Source organism: Anas acuta, chromosome 8, assembly GCF_963932015.1.
Source record: "Anas acuta chromosome 8, bAnaAcu1.1, whole genome shotgun sequence".
Lineage (NCBI taxonomy): Eukaryota > Metazoa > Chordata > Aves > Anseriformes > Anatidae > Anas > Anas acuta.
Window position 1 is genome coordinate 19,766,892 of NC_088986.1, and position 19,783 is coordinate 19,786,674.

The 19,783-nt window shown below is 38.5% G+C and overlaps 1 protein-coding gene across 10 annotated transcripts in view; it reads left to right on the forward strand.

Annotated features, from left to right (window-relative positions):
- Nucleotides 1-19,783, forward strand: part of RABGAP1L (RAB GTPase activating protein 1 like) — a 255,581-nt gene that overhangs the window by 61,779 nt on the left and 174,019 nt on the right. For all 10 annotated transcript variants that reach the window (XM_068690408.1, XM_068690406.1, XM_068690409.1 and 7 more), the window contains 2 exons: nt 3,671-3,764; nt 8,438-8,588. In XM_068690408.1, coding sequence (XP_068546509.1) covers nt 3,671-3,764; nt 8,438-8,588 — 245 coding nt within the window. The remainder of the gene's footprint in view (nt 1-3,670; nt 3,765-8,437; nt 8,589-19,783) is intronic.

The window sequence follows — 19,783 nt, forward strand, 5'->3', positions numbered from 1 at the left end:
TTTTCAGGGCTGAAGCACAGTAGCTTTATGACCCATCTTGCTGGAATATATATGCTGTGTAACACTGATCTCCTTAAGAACTGTGAAGAATTTGATGTACAATATCAGAGCAGCAAGGAAAGAAGGATTTTGTTTCTGTTTTGTCTGATGCTATTGGCAAGCTAATTTTGGATCAGATAACAATCAATGTGCTTTGTTCCTGAAAGTATTCCTTGTAGCTTTGTTTTTAAATGTTTTGGTCAGATTGAAATTTAATACATTCATCTTTATCAGGTTTTGTTTCAGATTGCTAGATTTGTTTGTTTTACCAGTCCCCCTTGTAGAGATGCTGTAACTCTTCAGTCTCTCCAAAGTAATTCAGATCTCTTGAGACCTCTGTGCCAGATTGTCTTGCTCTACCTTGAATGTGTGAAACCTTTTTGAAATAGTGGTTTATGACAAATTTCTAATGTGAGTCAGGTTTCTTGAGATTCTTAATATGTACCATATGTTCATCTTATGTCTCTGAATTGCCAGGATACTCTTAGGATACTCTTACAATCTAGAGAAGGTTTCCTCAAATTCTTTTTCTCAGTTTCTAGGGGAGGTAGAAGGGCAGCATTTATAATTGATCTCTTTTATCCAGTTAGGCACAAATCAGGAGAGGAGAGGATTTAAAGAATGCAATGCATTTAAACATTTTAACTTTTTATATATATATTACCAACATCGATATAAAGTGAGATTTCCTTGTAGAATACTTTAGGTAATTTTAAAATTAAAGGAAAGTTGAGTCTTCAAATATTATATATATATATATATATATATATATATATATATATTTCCCCTATTTCCCCCCCCCCCCCCCCCCCACTGGAGCTTAATAGTTATTGGAAGACCTTTTAGAGTGATATCAGATTTTAGTGAAAATTGTGTGTTTTTTTTTTTTTAGGATCTTCATGTTTCCATCTTTAAATATAGGAAATATATGCAAAGGCTTGCAAATCCTTAGAATCATAATTTTCCTGTAAATTTATGATGAATTTTTTAAACTTCTATTTCAAATTAAACAATACAGCTTTACAGACCCAAAAATATAAAACCAACCTGCACTTAAATACTTCCCACTGTAATTTAAAAGAAATGAAAAGATTTCTCACATGCTTTCCTTTTCTCTCAGGACAGCATTTTTGCTGTTACTTGTCTTTGAAATACAGTTATCTGCCATCATTTGTCCTCGTGTTTTGTTATCAAAATCAGAAATCAGTGATGTTGTTATTAATGACTTGTACTTGGCAAAACTATTAATTCAAAAGGTGTAGTTGAAAACAGAATGACAAAGATGAAGACTTAAGGGGGTAACTGTGTAAGTATTGATGGTCCTTCTGTACCTGAACTCCAGTTGTCAACAAGAAGTCAGATACGAAATGTTTAATGTACCTGAGGAATTAAAAATATTAGGTCAGCATCCAGATGTGACTGGACTGATTGACTAGTTAAGGGATTCTGGGAGCAGATGTGGCTTTAATCCTTCTTTTGTTTTATTTTAGCTTCTTAAGATAACTCGGTTCATAGCAAAGAACAACCTTAGAGACCTTCTATCATCTAAATCATCATGGTCCCGGAGGCCTCAAAGGGACTACTTCAGTGTCTCCTTTTGGGTTGGGTTTCTTGTTTAGCTTTTAGCAATACTTTATTCAGATAAAACTGGAATAACCGCAAAGACATGTTCACATGATGAGCCATTCTTAAAAGTTACTGGTCCACTTTGAACAGCTGTACGGAGTTCTAAGACACTTTTAAACAGGATAGTTACTGCTTATTTGAGCTCATGGTCACAGGCTCATGTTCTCTCCTCTAGTTCTGTGTGTTTGTCATATATAATGCCCTATATTCCTACGTAAGTAATTTGTTCTTAATATTTTTGAGGTTTCTTATCCATTTTAAGCATTGTTTTCTGTCCCATGCAATATGACCTCTAATCACAGAATCACAGAATTTCTAGGTTGGAAGAGACCTCAAGATCATAGAGTCCAACCTCTGACCTAACACTAACAGTCCCCACTAAACCATATCCCTAAGCTCTACATTTAAATGTCTTTTAAAGACTTCCAGGGATGGTGACTCCACCACTTCCCTGGGCAGCCTGTTCCAATGTCTAACAACCCTTTTGGTAAAGAAGTTCTTCCTAAGATCCAACCTAAAACACCCCCGGTGCAACTTTAGCCCATTCCCCCTCGTCCTGTCACCAGGCACGTGGGAGAACAGGCCAACCCCCACCTGTCTACAGCCTCCTTTAAGGTACCCATAGAGAGCAATAAGGTCGCCCCTGAGCCTTCTTTTCTCCAGGCTGAACAATCCTAGCTCCCTCAGCCGCTCCTCGTAGGACTTGTTCTCCAGGCCCCTCACCAACTTCGTCGCCCTTCTCTGGACCTGCTCGAGCACCTCGATGTCATTCTTGTAGCGAGGGGCCCAAAACTGAACACAGTACTCGAGGTGCGGCCTCACCAGAGCCGAGTACAGGGGGACAATCACCTCCCTATCCCTGCTGGTCACACTGTTTCTGATACAAGCCAGGATGCCATTGGCCTTCTTGGCCACCTGAGCACACTGCTGGCTCATATTCAGCCGACTATCAACCATCACTCCCAGGTCCTTCTCCGCCTGGCAGCTCTCCAACCACTCCTCTCCCAGCCTGTAGCTCTGCTTGGGGGTTATTGCCCCCCAGGTGCAGGACCCGGCACTTGGCCTTGTTGAACTTCATGCAGTTGACCTCATCCCATCAGTGCAGCCTATCCAGATCCTCCTGCAGAGCAAACGTGATGCCCATCTAAAAGAAGGGCCGGAGGACTGACCCAGGAAACTACAGGCCTGTCAGTTTGACCTCAGTACCAGGGAAGCTCATGGAGCAGATTCTCTTGAGAGTCATCACGCAGCACTTGCAGGGCAAGCAGGCGATCAGGCCCAGTCAGCATGGGTTTATGGAAGGCAGATCCTGCTTGACGAACCTGATCTCCTTCTATGACAAAGTGACACGCTGGGTGGATGAGGGAAAGGCTGTGGATGTGGTCTACCTTAACTTCAGCAAGGCTTTTGACACCGTCTCCCACAGCATTCTCCTTAATGTCACAGTGTCATTTTTGCTGCTCTTCTGTGAACTTATTTCAGTACAAAGTTCTTTCGTTCATTGTTCCATGGAGGCTGAGAATGGTGTGCCACGTGAGAGCAGAGTGCTGTGTAATGGTTGAAGTGTATTGGAGCACTGTTAGCTGCTGTGTTTTACAAGAGATTTCTCTTTGTGTGAAATATAGAGTGGATATGACTTTTAGATCATTTTTCATTGTGAAATATCATTGAACCGAGAGTTGACTGCCTTGAATCCTTTCTCTTGTAATGCTTTTCTACATCTCAACCCTTTTCCCCATAACAACATTGTGAATTGTTCCCTAGACTTCTCTTAAAGTTTATGGTAACTTTACTAATACTTTTTTTTTTTAATTATTATTAAATCAAATCTACTATACTTTCTTCAGATTTCCACTAATACTTTCTATGTCCCCTTGGTTTTAAAACTGATAAGTGAGAAGAATTTGTCTGGTACATATATGTATGCATCTTTATTGTCTGTTCTTTTTGGTAAATCTGTGCATGCTTTTGTTTTCTTGTTTGTGTCTTTGTTTTTATTTTGCAGAGAGTGATAATGAACTCTCCAGTGGCACTGGTGATGTGTCAAAGGATTGCCCTGAGAAGATTTTGTATTCCTGGGGAGAATTACTAGTGAGATGGTAATGCTGTTTTTTTGTTTGTTTGTTTTTCAATTTAGACTTTAAATACTAACCTTGTCTTTGTTTTGAGACCTGTATGCTCTTGTGCAGGAAGTTTGAAACTTCAATTTATGTAGTTTAAAAACTAAAATGCACTGAAGTGTATTTATAAATTTGGTTTGAAAGGTGCTGGTAAATCCCTTTATTTTAACTTAGCTGTTTGACAAATGTCTTCTCCAGTTTCTGTGCAAGTCTTATTTCTTTCAGAGTTTTGGAGTATGTCTCTTTATGCTCGCACTGCTTGATCGAGTTTTCAAATAAAGAATTTCTGGCCACTTGGCTTCCTTGAGGTTGGATGTTGAACCCTCCTGAATCTCAGTGCCTCTTAGTGCTAGGATATAAAAGACAGAGCAAATCTAGTCTGCCATTGTGCTAGCTGATGTGCATTTAACTAACTGATTTGTTCAGGAACACTTTTTTTCCTTTGATGTGCTGCATGTAATCACTTAAGAAGAGATTCCAGGAAGACTCTGACCCTCACTTAAACTCTTTCTGGTGAAGAGTAAGATGAGGATTATTTGAAAGCCTAAAGTGTATTCTTAGCAGTGTTATTTCTGTGGTTTAATTAAATGCTTCAGCAGCAGCATATACTTTGCCAAGAGAGAAAAAGTCTCTATTTGCTACCTCTGCAAGACCTTATGCTACTAGCAAATGCCAGAACCACTTATTTGGTTTTTCCCTTTTTAAGTAATAGCTCCTGCTGCCTGGGACAAATATAATCAGAGGTTCTTAATTTGAAATTGCCGAAGTTGTTTTTTCCGAACACCAAAAAGAGCAGAAAAACATTTTTAGGACTTATTCAAATGTTTTTCCCCTATGCTTGGCCACCTTGTAGTTTTAGAGAAAACCAGCCTTTTGCTGCAGAGCTGATCTTTAATGGACATCTCATGGAAAAGTTGCCTCAAATGAGACCACCAGATTCTTAAAAGGACCCTTCCTTCCTGTTGTCTTTTTATTATGTTGTTATTCAAATTTCTGGTGAAAGATTTTTGGGGGGATGCACAAATATTTAATACAATGATTGTATGAATATTCCCACTATGGGCCCTCTGAATGATTAAGGAAATATTGAGGAAATGTGTGCAAGTCAGTTGATCCCTACACAGAAGTGTGTTTTCCTCATCTGCAGTGGCTGTAAACAGATTTGCTCTGGGGCTATTTAGAACTCTCCAAGGCCGGTTCTAAAGGGCATCCCAAGTGAGTTTATAAATTGCTTGGAATTCTACATCTGTCTAAAATCTTGTTTGTACATTCTACAAGACTAATTAGCGAAGCCATTTTGAGCCCTTAGAAGAGCTGTGTGGCAGGTCTGTTTCAGTCTCCATTGCATTTGCATGGAAAGATGTTACTTTTTTTTTTTTTCTTTCTTGCATAAACATGACTGTCCATTGATTAAGTTAGTTTAAAGTTTTGCCTGTGACAAATATCTGGACTCGTGTAGGTGAGCACGCTGAAGTAAAGAACTGGTTGACTGCCCACAGCTCATTTTCTCCAGTTTCACGTAGCCAATAATTTCTTCATCTTAGTCAAGTACATTATTCAGCAAGAAAAAAAAATAACACTTTTGTAGAAAACTATTTTGTAGCCCTAACATAAGTATAGAGACTTAACACAGAGGATTATTTAGTAGCCAAAATGCTAAATAATTTTTAGCCCAGCTAAAGTGAGTTAAAGGAAGAGAAGTGGGATATCCCAGCCAGCTTGAAGACTAGCAGTAGCAAACATCTTCTTTAGGAGTGTTTCACATAATGTTACTTTTTGAGATAAATTCAAGCATATAAAATACTTGGGTTCTTGAACAGTGTTATGTTGCATCTTAAGAACAAAACCTGGAAAGCGTAACAGATGAGAAATGTTAACAATTTGAAAACTAAAAATAGAGTGAAATCTTCTAGTGTTTTAAACGTTGCACCATATGCTAAAGAAATATCTGTGCACTTGCAGAAACCACAAATAAACAAAAATTAACATTTCCACTTGGAGAACTGGTGTGCTGATTTGTCTCTTAGTTGAAAAATTTCTTGCATTTTAGATGCTTCCTGTCATTTAATTAAAATGTCACTGTAACCTAATGGGCTGACTCAGCAGAAACATTGCTCTAAGTCTCCTTCAAAGGGTACCATATAACAAGGAATAAGAATAATTTCACAACAAGGTATGATAAACAGTTGGAAATTAGTGGAATACCTATTAATTTATTTCACAAAGCATACCACTTACTGCATCCTCAGCACTAAAGATTTTCTTGCAAGCTGGACTAGTTTAGCTGAGTACTTGTCAAGGTGGAGCATAGTTAGCATTGCTGTTCTATGTCCTTGCTCTTTGACCTTTTAAAATGATGCATTTGAACTTTACGCAGGAAAATTATAGCACTTTGTTACAAATTAAACATGTCAGCATCCATGAATGACCCACATGCTAAAGGATAAGACTGGGTGTAAGGCAGGCTTTTATTTAAAGCTCTTTTCTGTTACAGTCTGGCCAGAAAATCTCTAGCAATGTAATGTGCCTGGGCCTCTATACCAGGGAGGGAAAAAAGCATATTTGTTCAATATTGCAGAACACGAGAGTGAGGGTTATTAATGATCAGACTCTTTCCCAGACAGATATTCAGAAATAGAGAGGTTGCTTTTTAAAGCTAGTTCTGCTCTACAGCAGGCACTAGCATTACAAAAACGTTGCCTCTACTGTAAAACTTCGTAAATGTTTGGCAAATACATTAAAATATTGTGTGCTGTAGAATGCTTAATTCTTAGTTCCAGATATGGTTAGGAGTAAGGATGGTGGTGTAACATGGAAGGAGCATCTCTGTTAGATGTTGCCATAAGCTATTTGTATTGTTTCTTAGTGTCACTGAAAAAGCTCTGTAACATTTAGATGGGAGTGTACCTTTTTAGGTGTTGATTTTGTTTTATCTACTTGTTGAGTCCTTAGAGAATGCCTTCTCTATTTCATATGTAATGCATATGATCAAATTAATTTAATATGCAGTGTCTTGTGAATGGTCCTTATTTGCACAACTTGTGTTTTAAGTTTCTAGTGTCTTTTATTTATTCCTAAATTCCATCACTTTGTAACTGTTTAGAGTGTCTTGTTCTCTTAATAGTCCCGTGGATGCGGCATTGTTTTTTGTTTCTAGTTTTTTTCCCATCACAAGAGTACTAACGTGACGTGCTACAAAACATACTGAAAAAGAGAAGAGGGGCTACATAATGGCCTTCAGTTAGTCTGAGTGAATAATAAACTTTGAAATTACTTGTGTTGCACTACACACTTACAAATACAGATAGTTACTGTGCTGAACAGAGTAAGGGCATTATAGAGCAAGTTTCTCCCTCCACCCCCATTTCCCAGTGATTTGGGCCGAGTACATCATGGATATTGTCCTCTGAGCATGGGAAAAAGGAAATTATTTAGAGCACATTTTAGATTTAAACTATAGTGGTAAACTGTTCATATACTAATGACCTGTTTCAAAGAGTGAGTACTCTAAACATTTACAGAAAATTGAGGGTCAAATTATGGGTTATGTAATTTATGTAATTCAGTGGCAGCTTGGTAGAATTTGGCTAAACTACCATTCTCACTGTTCTCCTACCAATAAAAATGAGAAACGTAACAATGGTCAAAACAATAACGAAGCAAATTGTTGGCAGCATTTCCTACGTTAGACAGGATAGAGCCAATGCACGCATTCTTCCTGCTGCATTGTTATGAAAATTGCCATAACCAGTCAAAGCCAGGTTTAATCTATGTCAGTAAACACCATTATCTCAAAAAGACTTTTTAAATATCTGTGACTGAAAGCTCAGCAATATCGTGTGCAGTAATTATCTCCTAAAGGTATGGGCTCAGTAACTAGTTTATGTTTGGAAAATACGTGATCTTCAGTATCCAGCGGGTCTGATTACAGCCTTCTGATGGCTGTATACACCCGCTTTTTGTAGGACGAATTATGTGCTGCTGGGGAGTCAGCCTGGAAGTGTGCTCCAGCGTTGCTTGGTGTGTACAAGCAGGTAGTAAAATGCCAGCGTAGCCCATTAGCAGGTGTATTTGGAGAGCTGGGATTTCACAAAGCTGTGTGCAAGGGCTACTGCTTTGTGGGGCTTGCAATATCCTCTTGGCATTAAGTGTAAAAACTGGAACTTGAACCTTTGCATTAGTACTCTTAAAATCACCTTTTAGTTGTTTTCCAAATTTTTTCCCCTGTACAGATTATTTTTCCTTTCATTTTTTTAACCTATGCTAAACATATACATTGAAGAAATATTTAGATCAAACTGTTTTCACAGATAGCATAGTCCTCTCTTTCAATTCAAATTGTTATTTATTAGCCAGTTTAGATCAATTTCTGCAATTATTTATTGTTCTAATTAATATCTCTAATCCTCCCAGGATTAATTTTGGAAATCGCTATGTTCTGCTGCTGGTGGTTATTGTAAATCCTTGCAGCAATTTTTCTTCCCATCTGAAGAATACTAGTTTAGTATGAGCAGTACAAGAATTATTTATTTGTCAGTTGATGACTCTTAATTTTTGTAGTAACATTGGAAGGAAAGTTGGAAAACTTCTCATATTTTTACCTTGATATCTGTTCCTGTAGAATAATAAATGAATGATTGTCTGTTTCTTAGGCACAATAACCTTGTCGTGAGACCTAATGGATTATCTGCACTGGTGAAAAGAGGTGTTCCCGAAGCACTGAGGGCAGAGGTTTGGCAGTTGCTGGCAGGATGCCATGACAACCAGGCTATGCTGGACAAATACAGAATTCTCATCACAATGGTAAGTGAATTTTTTCTTTTTTTTTTTTTGGCATTTTACTCAGTTAAAATGAATTACACTGGCAGCAATTTTTTTCAGTGGTAAAGCAGCAGAAGAGTGAAACAGTTTGACTTGTTTGAAGCAACTGAAGTTGTGATTAGGTGACTTTACCTCCTGCCATGGGTACCTGCTGAATAGCATTAACAATGGAAATTGCTGACCTATATCTGTAGTAATGCTTGACATTTAGCTTTCTATGCACTTGCTGTGATGATAATAAGCACATCAGCTTGTTGTTTGGTGGTGGTGTTTTTTAACTTCATGTTTTTTTCAGCAATTTCTATTCACTGCATACTTCAGTTTACTGTTTCATTTTGGTTTTGTTTTTAGTAACAAATAAGAATGCAAGCTCATGGTGTTTTTGTTTTGTTGTTCATTTATAAAAGAAATTTAGAGGTATTTTACCTAGCAGGAGCTACTCTCGTTGCTGTACAGGCAGCTTGAGAAGAGAATCCTGTCAGGAATCTCCTGTTCTGTATGCTAATGCTGCCAGTGCAGTTAATAACCACTTCAAGTTGTCTGTAGCCTGTTCCAAAGTGCTTATAGCTGTGATTTAAAGATTGAGAACCACTGTACTAGCAAAAACTCTGTTCAGTTTCAGGAAGTACACTCACTGTTTGTGGTCCTAAAATTCTTGCAAGGCAGGGTGCTTACGCGCTCTGAGGAAAAAAGTGGTATCAAAAATGGTCATAATGACACACGGAGTTGAAGATACTCTCTATATGTTGTTCAAAGAAAGTGTTGGATTTGTTAGCTGGAGAAGGGACCATCTGTCCATGCACAAGTTCTGGGGTACAGTAAGCACTTTGTTTCATAATGTTGTGACATCTTTTTGATGCTTGCCCTCCTAATCTGATCTACCAGCTTTCATACTAAAGTTTAAGAGTGTCCCCGGAGTGAGGTTTGTCATCATGGCTTCTTTTTCCTTTACTAATAAAGGTATTTTGATAGTGTAAACCTTTCTTTTTGACGTGGTAGCTAGGTTATATTTTCCTTAGGAACCATTCACAGGACATCTGTCAGCTGCATGTTGCATCAAAACCACCTCCGTTATTTTGCCCTTGCTTTCCAAAAGTGGGGAAGATGTTTGTTGCACAGCGGAGGAGGGAGTGGAAAACTTCTAAAATACAATCTTGATCTTGAAGCTAGGGCCTCATGCCTTAAAAATACCTTGCTACATTTGTCCTTTTCATGGCAGAAATATTTCAGTGACGTTATGTTGGAAGATGATATTGCATATAGTATTTAATATAAAAAAAAATACACTGGTATGGATTATAAAATTAAATTCTGTTCTGAAGCATTTGTGCAAACTCAGTTTTCTTCTAAAGTAAAACACTTTTATTCTGAAATCCAACTTTCTTCTATAGTCTGACTGTATGTAATTGCTGGTGCCTACACCATTTGGCATACATTAGATTAAAGGATTAATGAAAAGAAATGAACAGGAGAGATACTATGCCAAACCAAAAATAAGGTATGTTTTGAGGAATAGCTAACGCTAGGTGTGCCGGAAACACTTGTCAGATTTTTTTTTTTAGGAGCTTTATATAATATTGTCTGTAAACAAAAGCTCTGTTTCATTTTGGTGTGCTTATAATGTGAATTAGGCTCTTTATAAATAGGCATATATATATTCTCTGAATCCTACTAAAATTTTTGTAGTAGTGTAGTAGTAAATCTTAAGTGTATCAATAATGAGATGCATGTTAAACAGATTTATTGAGTATTCATTGTTCACTTCTGTATGAAAAAGCAGAACTGATTTTTTTCTTCATTGTATGCTACCATCCCAATATACAAATGTGTACTTCATTTTTTCCATAATTAACTATTCTTCCCATCAAATGCATAGCTTTCATTTTGATTCTTTTGGTTTACTCATGAGTCTGGACAGATTCATTGTCTCCTTGTATTTTGGTCATTCTGCTATATTTTCTCTATCTTAATTAGGCTCACTCCTGAAAGCTGAATGTTTTTGCGTGTGTCTTGACCATTCAGTATTCCGTAAGCGTAGGCATCCCTGAGCACATTTCTGTAAGACAGCCCAAGGCGGTAAGAGATGGCAGGGTTCTGCACTGGGCAGTCCTGAGGATCGAGTGCACTGAGATATAAGAAGCAGGATCAACAGCTGAACCTGAACCCACTGCCTGCTTCCCTCCTTGTATGGCTCTCCCTTTGACAGCTCCCTGCTACAGCTGGCTTGCCTTGGAAGTTTGATGCCGTGTCCCATGCTGCTCAATTTCCTAGCTCTTTGTAACAGCTCTTCCAGCAGAGCCCTCTCTGAATGCCCTGGTGGAAAAATCTCTTTGGCTGGAGATTTGTAAGAAAGTACATTTATAGAGGTGCAGGGTGTTTTGTTTGTTTGTTTGTTTTTGGCCTGACGAGGCTTGACTTTAAAAGCATCTTTGTTTATGTGAGATGTAAATTTTTTTTTCTAAAGTAAATTTTAGAGGCCTAACTTGAGGAACAAATCTTGAAAACTGTCATTTCACTGTCACAAGTTGAATGTTAAACCCAGTAGCTGGAGTTACCAGTATTGAAAATATGATGCCTAATTTGTGACTTCAGTTTCTGGGGATCAGAGAGAACTACGTTAAATGCTGGAACTTTAAAGGAACTTTAAAACTACTCCATTGTTGCTGGTTAAGTTCTGGTAAAACTGCTTACTAGTGGAGGAAAACAGTGTTGTTGGCAGGCTGAAAATGTGTCCCTTGTGATGAACTGAATGATAGCAGAGTCTCAACATTTAAATTTACTTCAGAGATTGTGATGTAGGCATTTGTTGTTTTATGCCAATTGCATGCAGTTTGTGCAGAAGTGATATGTTAGATTGGCCAACTATTATTCACATCACTTGACAAATCTGGTGTGCATGTTGCAGCATGCGTGTGCATGTGTATATATATATATTCATCACTGTGCAGAGCTCTGAAATCTACTGCAGAGTTTTTCTGTTAGAGAACTGCTTTGTTCAGTGTGTTGTGTAAGAGAGTGAGTAATTTGGGATTTGTTTTAGTGTTTCACTTCAGCACAAAGGAAAACAAAATCTCCGTCCTGTAAGAAAAACAAGTGCCATACCGTCTCCAAGAGGCATGTCCCATGTTCGTCTTGTGCACTGGAGGCTGACAGTCAAGAATGCCCTAGTGAACTGAGTTTCCATTCTCATACCAGGGTCTTCACACGCTGATACGTTCCCCATCTCTGGCTGAGTTTGGAGTTCTAGGAGGGCAGGGATACAAAAATACTTCTGCTTGCAGAAACATTTCTTACATCTCCTGCTGAGTTCCAGCTTGGTGATTTCTCTGGGCCTCTTAGAAATCTTTACTGGAGCACAATAGCAGGCCTTGCATACGATTTTAGAGAGTGGGAGTTGTGATTTGGCAGCTGTTTCCCTTCAGGCATATATGTAAATCTGCACTCTATGACAGAATCTTCCTTAGTTACCTTTCTGGTATGTGTGCCGTAGGCTTTTGACCCTGCTGCATGTGGTACAGCACAGAGAGGGGAAAAGAAAACATAAGTTAGCAGAGAGAAATATGTATTTCTCTCTCTTAAGGGGAAAAACGAAGGCAAATCAGTGTGACAGCACTGCTTATGTGATGATAATGAAGGGGTAATGCTGGTATATAGAGCTTTTGTAAAAGCATGTCAGGCCCATTTGTTAGATGAAGGCAGATAGAAGAACAGATTCACAGGCGAGGGTCACTTTGTTGAGGGAGTTTTTTCTCCTGCTTACCTTGACAGTGTTTCATGTTCACCTTTGTGATCCCTCTCAAGACACTTGGGTGGACTGCTCCAGTGATGAGATATATTTTGAACTCCCATAAACTAACCACCAGCAAGCCACAGTTTGTCTGCCTCATTACAGTTGAGGGCTCTGTCCCTGTCAGAATGGGTGTCAGGCATTGTTGATGCTAAACTGCTAGAAATCTGTTGCCACTTGATGGTGGTAATAAAGCAACTTACTATAGTGCACTTGTTGCGTTTGAAATGGAACAGATGTTTTATTTCTTACATTTATGTTGCCCATTAATAATGTTTTGCTTTTGTATTTTAGATGTTTTCCTTCTTGCATGGGTGTTTTCCCTGTTGAGTTTGTAGGGCAAGGCTTCTATCCACCTTTTCAGTGTTAAGGGTTACTGTGTTCCTATTCTGTAGCACTGTTACTGTAGAAGCTACCTGCTTTCAGGTCCTTTTTCTTAAGTTTAGAAAGCAACACGTGTCAGGACTATATGGAGTTGTGTATGTAAAATAAAGAAAATGGAAAAAGAAAACAGCCACTCACGTTCTATAGTTTGAAAGCTTTGGGATGGGTCCTTTTGAGATGAGATTTATGATCTGTTAAAAGTATAATTCCTCCGTAAGAGATCTTCCATTTACAATCTGATTTCCACTAAGAAACGAGCAGTATGTATAAAGTTAATTTAACAGCATATGCAGAGAAGTTTGAAATGCTGCCGATTCTCTGGATTAAGAAAACAAAATCTCTCTTCAATTCTCATTTTTCTTTTCCCTCACTAGAATCAGAGCAAGAAGCCTGGTTTCAGATGAACTAGGCTTTGGTAGTAATGCGTTACTCAAGAGCAACGAAAGTTGGTGTATGAATGTGAATGCCAATTTTTGAAATGGCTGATGATTTTGAGTCAAAAGGCTTAAAAAAAGACTATATGTCTGTCCTTCCAAATGACTTTCAAGAGAACCAAAAATAAGATTGTTTGTTGTCATAATTACCTTTGGCAATATGAGCATGTGCCCAGAACAGTTAGAGATAATAACTAATTAAAAGGTCAAGCTTGAGAAGAGCTGGCCAAAAAATAGCTTTGTGTGCTGACTGTGTAATGTTGGTTTCTGTCTGGGCCAATAACATACCAAGTCATTCTACAGTAGAGTGAAAATCTGGAGAATTTTCCCAAATCTCAAAGCAAATATGAGATGTTTTGATCTGGGGATTAAATATTGCCGAATCGTGAAAATAATTTATGTCAGTTATGTGGTTATTTTAAATCAGTACTAATCACACTGAGGTCAAATTCTCTTGCAGTGAGGACCAGCTATACAGAAGTTTGTTAGGGCATCTAGCTGATTTAGAGCTAATATACATAGTTTATTATTTCTTTTTTGACCAATACTGGAATTTCTGACTCCTACAAGACACATCCTTTCATTTTAAAGGAATGAATAAAGAAAAAATAAAAACCAAAACCCAAACCAAACAAAAACAACAGTATGATTTTATACGTCTGTATACCTTTCAAATTAAGCTCTGCATGTCCAGGTACAAAATTAAAGATAAACACTTGTTTGCTGGAAAGAACAGTAAATTATGGCAAATAGAAGCAGTCTGCATTCAAGAATGAAATTGCGCTTTACATATTGCTTATACTAAATTTCTCGTACCCATGTACTCAGAAGCCCTGAGGTGTGTGCACCTGGCTGCCTTGGCCAGGGTCAGCTGTGTGACGCGTGGAGGACAAGGGATGCTGGCTGTGAAGTGCTCCCTACATCTCCTGGGTTTATCTTGGTTATTCTCAACAAACTTTTATTTTTGACAAGTTTCTAGTCCTCTTTAAGAGCGGGGCATTTCTTATGGCACAGTCCTTTCCCACAAAGCTTGCTTTCTTCAGCCTCTGGATCAGTCATATCGCTGCCCCTCGCCTCCGCTTCCTCCTTGCGGGTGTGTTGGAGGCTTGCGGCCTGTCCTGGTGGCAGGGCTGGTGTGTGGTGGCTTTGCTGCCCTCTCCAGCTAGCTGGGCATCTCTCATGATGCCTGAGCAGTGTGCAGCCTTCTGCTCGAGGTGTGGCAGGATGCTTCTCATCTGCCACTTGGGCCGCTGTCTCTTTTGCCCTCGTGTGTCAGCGCTTGCCCTTCTCCTAGCCCTGTCTCTACTGTTTCTTCTGGTGCTTTTGCAAGCAGATGCTGCCATTCGTGCTTCTTTCAGATCAATCTTAAGACTTCTGTTACAAATCTCTAAGAGTTACAGTAGAGAAAAATGTTTGAATAAGCCCAGTTTCATTGTTCTAAGCACCTTCTCAGAACACAAGTGTTTTCATTGTAGTAGGGCTGTGGGACGTCTGAAGAACGGGTGTCAGCATCTTATCCCAGAAGTGTGATGGTAATCTCTTGTCCAAAATTAAAAGTTAAAAATGGGATAGGTAAAATAAGCAAGTAGTGTTATTGAAGTTTCATCATCTGTTTAAGCATAGCCATTGAATTAACTTCATTAAACTGTTTTTCTTGGTGCATCTGTCTCCAAAAAGATCTCAAAGGATTGAAGATGAACTTTCATGTAAACTCAATACAGAAATGTTTCCCTTTAACACTTTGAAATTACTGACACTGTTCCAAAGTAAAAAGGGTATTTGCTTCTTTGTTTCATACGTAATATTTGCTTTATTTTCTTTTAGTGCTTGCTTGTTAGCATAGGTAGAAATAGAACGTGGAGGAGATTACAAATGAACCACTCTGTCCATGTAAATGTAGTTGACTTGGAAACTGGTGTTGTGATGTCACGGCTTTTTTATTTGTGTGAAACAGTTTAGCCATGGTTTGAGAGGATTACTTATTTAGGAAGACTGTTTTGCTTGGAGTAGAAAATTAATCAAGCTTGTTATTTGCAGCTATACCAAAGGTTATTAGGTTAGCAGTAGGAAGAGGAATATCTTTTGTCCCAATGGCATCGTGCAGGGTTCCACTGCTCAGTGTTCTGAGACTAATTAATCAGTAAGGGAGGCTAATTAAAAAGATGACTGTTCGCCAGCTGCCACAGCAGGTTGGTTAATGGGCTGAAACATTAGAGTATTTTTGTGGCAAATATTTGTGTTTAGAATTCTGTATCTTTGTCCTCAGTGAAAATGGGTGAGCTTATGCTTCTGCGCAAAGTGCAACAACTTAATGCATTTGTAAAAATAAATAAATAAATAATAATAATAAATGTCGGGTTAAAGGGGTGTAGCTGATTAACCGTTACGGGCCCGGTTGGATTCAGAGTACTGAACCAGTCGGACATTCACCAAAACTGGGGGTCCGTTCGGACATTCACCAAAAACGTAATAACCACCTGGGGGTCCGCTCAGACATTCACCAAAAACGTATTAACCACCTGGGGGTCCGTTCAGACATTCACCAACAATGCATTAACCGTCTGGGGGTCTGGTTAGATTCAGAACACTGAACTATCACGGATAACCACCCTCACCCTAGTTGCATTAATGAGAGCTATCACAATGCAATCAAGTATGGTTTATTACAGCAACAGATAATCAGGTTCTTTTGGATTGCCGGTGATAGTGACTATCTGCAAAAGCAAGCTAGTATGCATGAAATACACAGGTGTTACAGGGGTTACAGGTGTTCTAGGTGCGGGTTCTAGGTGCGGGTTCTAGGTGCGGGTTCTAGGTGTTCTAGGTGTTCTAGGTGTTCTAGGTGTTCTAGGTGCACAGCCTAGAAATAAACGCGTTAAAAGGATCAAAGACTCTATAGAGATTTATAAGCAAATATTCAGATCTCACCCAAAGGCGTCCCAATGGGGGGGGAAGAGAGGCTCAGCCCGTCGACTGATCCCAGGAGTCAGGAGGTCCTAAGGATGTTGTATGTCCTTGGGATGGTATCTCCCCTGACGATGGTATCTTCCCTAACATCCCCTCTCTCTTGGGCCAATTTATATTATTTTCTATCTTTTAGGTGGAGCTTGAGTGGCTCTAGTCAAGCATATCTTAGTTATGATTGGTGTAAAGTTTTCCCGTTTCCGTTTAAAGTAATAGGCTCCGAGAAATTCAGAGCGCATGCTCAGTGAGGGGTGGTCGCACCTTGGAGGCGGGTAGCTTTTGGGATGGAGGTGTGTTTTGGTATTATAATGATATTATAATGAGCAAAAAGTACACTAGGGTACAGCATTTGTCAAAACATGACAGGTCTTTGGCTTAGGGTGGCAAAAAGTGCAGCTTTGTGCACAAGAACAATCGAGGCCCCACCTGATTACAGAGCCTAGCCGTGGTGTCTCCACTCCACTCCACGCTCCGTGGTGTTCCTTAGAGCTAGCACACCAAGTTTCCCCAGCGCGATAGCATCTAAGGTTGGGAGCCTAGGGAATGCAGTTATGCCCTACCCTGAAAGCCTCTTCAATGCTGTACCTTTTCCTTAAAAGTGTGAATGTTAGTTTTATTTTCCTAGTTACTTCAGGCATTTACACCACAATAAAATAATAATAATAATAAAAATTGACTGCTTAAGCATTTTCTGATGTGTTTTTAAATGCAGCTTATTCACTATATTATATTTAGTCCAATCAGTTTGCACTTATACTGCAGCCTTCCTTAACGCATCTCCAAATTCTCTAAAGCAGTAAATAACAATGAAAGACAATGCAGCCCAAGAGTAGGGAGACAAGCTTTAAAACCTGGAGGTCTTAAAAATTATTTTCTTTGAATCACCAACTTTTGTAAATCAAGAGTGTTTTACAAGTGGTTTAAAATAAAAAAAATAAATAATAAAAAAAATAAATAAGAGTACATATCTATGCTTTGTGTGACCCTGATTCAAATACGTGCCCATTAGAATAGGAAGAACATAAAATTCCTGATGAAAAATGCACTAACCAGTTTCCACAGTCTGATATTTTAATTTGGCACTTAAAATCCAGGAAGCGTTTAGTGTTAAGGCTGCAGATGCTAGGGCCTTACTGTTGGTAGCAACAAAGAAATGGTACCATTTCTCAAATGCATGAAGGAGGTAGCTACTTTGTAGACAAACACTATAAATAATTGCCTGGAGACTGATGAAAACATATGAGCACACCAAGATCTTGACAAAGCATGTGAGTTGGAGTCGTCCTCCCGGGTAACTAGTTATGATGAGGCAGTTTTGTGCAGTGATGGAGATTTCAAAACAGAACCGAAGGATCAGAGATGCATACAGGACACAGCCCCTGATTAAAAAGGCAACAAAAAGAATGTGCATTGCATCAGAGCTGAGAGGACAAAGTAAACTTCTGGTGTTTACACTAAAGGCCTTTAGGCCTCATTGCTGCCTGTTCAGCCTTGCTAACATTCAATTACAAAAAAGCAATTTCATAACTCACTTTTAGGGTATTATAAAGGCTGCTCTTGAGAGCTGCATAGACAAGTGATAGTGTAAGTATGGTTTGCATATGCTGTGGAACATCTACTTTGTTCTGGGTAGATGCAAGAGGAAAAGGTAACGGTGTCTGGAAAAAGAGCAGAACAAAAATAGTTTGAGTGTAATCGGGAGCAGAAGAGACACAAGGCAGCAGCCATGGAAACCTGAAGTAATGTTTTACAGTGACAGTGTTCTGTATTACTTTGGAAATAATGAAGTAGAACAGCTCTTGCTTGTACTTTTCATAGTACATTTGAAAAACTTTCACAAGGTTGTTTTTTTTTTTTTTCACATAGTACATTTGAAAAACTTTCACAAGAGTAATTAAGATGTGCTGAGTGTGTAAAGCATGCCAAAGGGCATCCAGTGAAAGGCCAGCTCCAGGGCTGGTGTGGATGACGGAGATGACAGACTTCTGAGAAGTTTGTCCACACTGGTAGGGGCCGTGGCTATTGACCTGTTGGTAAGTTTGCCACTGTAATTTACGTAATGAGTGTTTTGGATGCCAGCTGTTTTTTGACTGTTCCTAGTATTAAAAGCAAAGGTTTTAAAAGCAATAACAGCCTGGGAGTGTTGAAGGAGAGGTTGGACATGGTGCTTAGGGACATGGTTTAGGGGGTAACATTGGTGGTGGGCTGATGGTTGATGATCTTGGAGGTCTTTTCCAACCTTAATACTTCTATAATTCTAATCTGTGTTTTCTGCCCTGTTCAGTGGGGTGCATCCAGTATCTTCTGAGCTCTGCCTGGTGAGCATTCTGCTCACCAAGAGGAAACTGTGGTGAAATATTCTCATTATTCCCAAATAGGCTAGCATCTTGTCTTTTCTGGTATGTACTTAGGCAAGTAGTGTAGTGAAAATAAGTACCCTCCTTTTTCAAAAATTCCTAAAGAAGGCAAAGAATTTTGAAGTCGTTGGAGATGGTACCTTGCCCAATCTGTGATTACAGATATTACAGACACAGCATGCCCATCTCCATATTGTCTTTTTAACAATCAGTGGGAAATTTCAATGGTAATACTTTAGAAAATGCCAATCTGTAATATTTTTGTTGTTCTAGCATTTTTTATCTTAATTTTTTTATGCTAACTAGAAAAGGTTTTGCTTCACTTCTAAAGAGATTAGGTATCAAGAATGGTATAGTTATATGCTTCTCAGTTATTTAAAAATATGCGTTATAAGGATCAGTTATTAAGAAAAACATTCTTTATTTGACCAGAATGAATACTACTTGTTTTATTGCTTTTTTAATTAGATGCTTAGATATGAAGTCAAGTAACTGTAGAGGAACGGATCACTGAGAGATGTGTGTGTAACATTTCTAGTTTCACGTTTGTTTTAAATTAAATTTATTCAATATGTATAGGCAGATTCACAAGCTTTAATTACCCCTACCTTCCCTGAAAAAGGGGAGGGAGAGGATAACTTTTACTTGCCAGTTTTGTTAAACTTACATTGTTCATTTCGTGGCATGTAGATTCTTGACATTTTGTTAATTTTATGTGGTTTGTAGAGAAGGATAAGACCATATGCCGGTTGGATTGATACGACGCCTCATTTTTGGTATAAGCTGAGCTGTTATTCCTGGTGGCTGGTTTTCTGCTTGTTTGAATTATTTTAGTGGTGCTGCATGTTGTGGAATAATAAATTAGAGATGAACTGAAAATACTTACAGAAATTAATAAGGAAGTATTGCCTCTGAAGAGCAGAGGTTGACAGAAGTTTTAATTCTTTAAATAGCTTCATTTAAATTCAGACTTCAGATAAAAGGTTTAGTTTATTACGAATGTACCAAGGTACCTAGTTTCATAGTAAATGTTAATACTTCTGTTACAAATTCAGGAATAAAGTGTCCCTAAGGTGAATTTAATTTGTCAAGTTTTGATTCATTTATAGCTCATCTGGAGAAAATCTTTCAATTTTTGTGTGCGCAAAATGAAAATCTTGTGTTCACTCTTCATGTTAAAAGAAAATCTTATGTTTAATGACAGCTCTTTTCAGGAAAAAAAGGAATAGCATCCATTAATGATTTTTATTT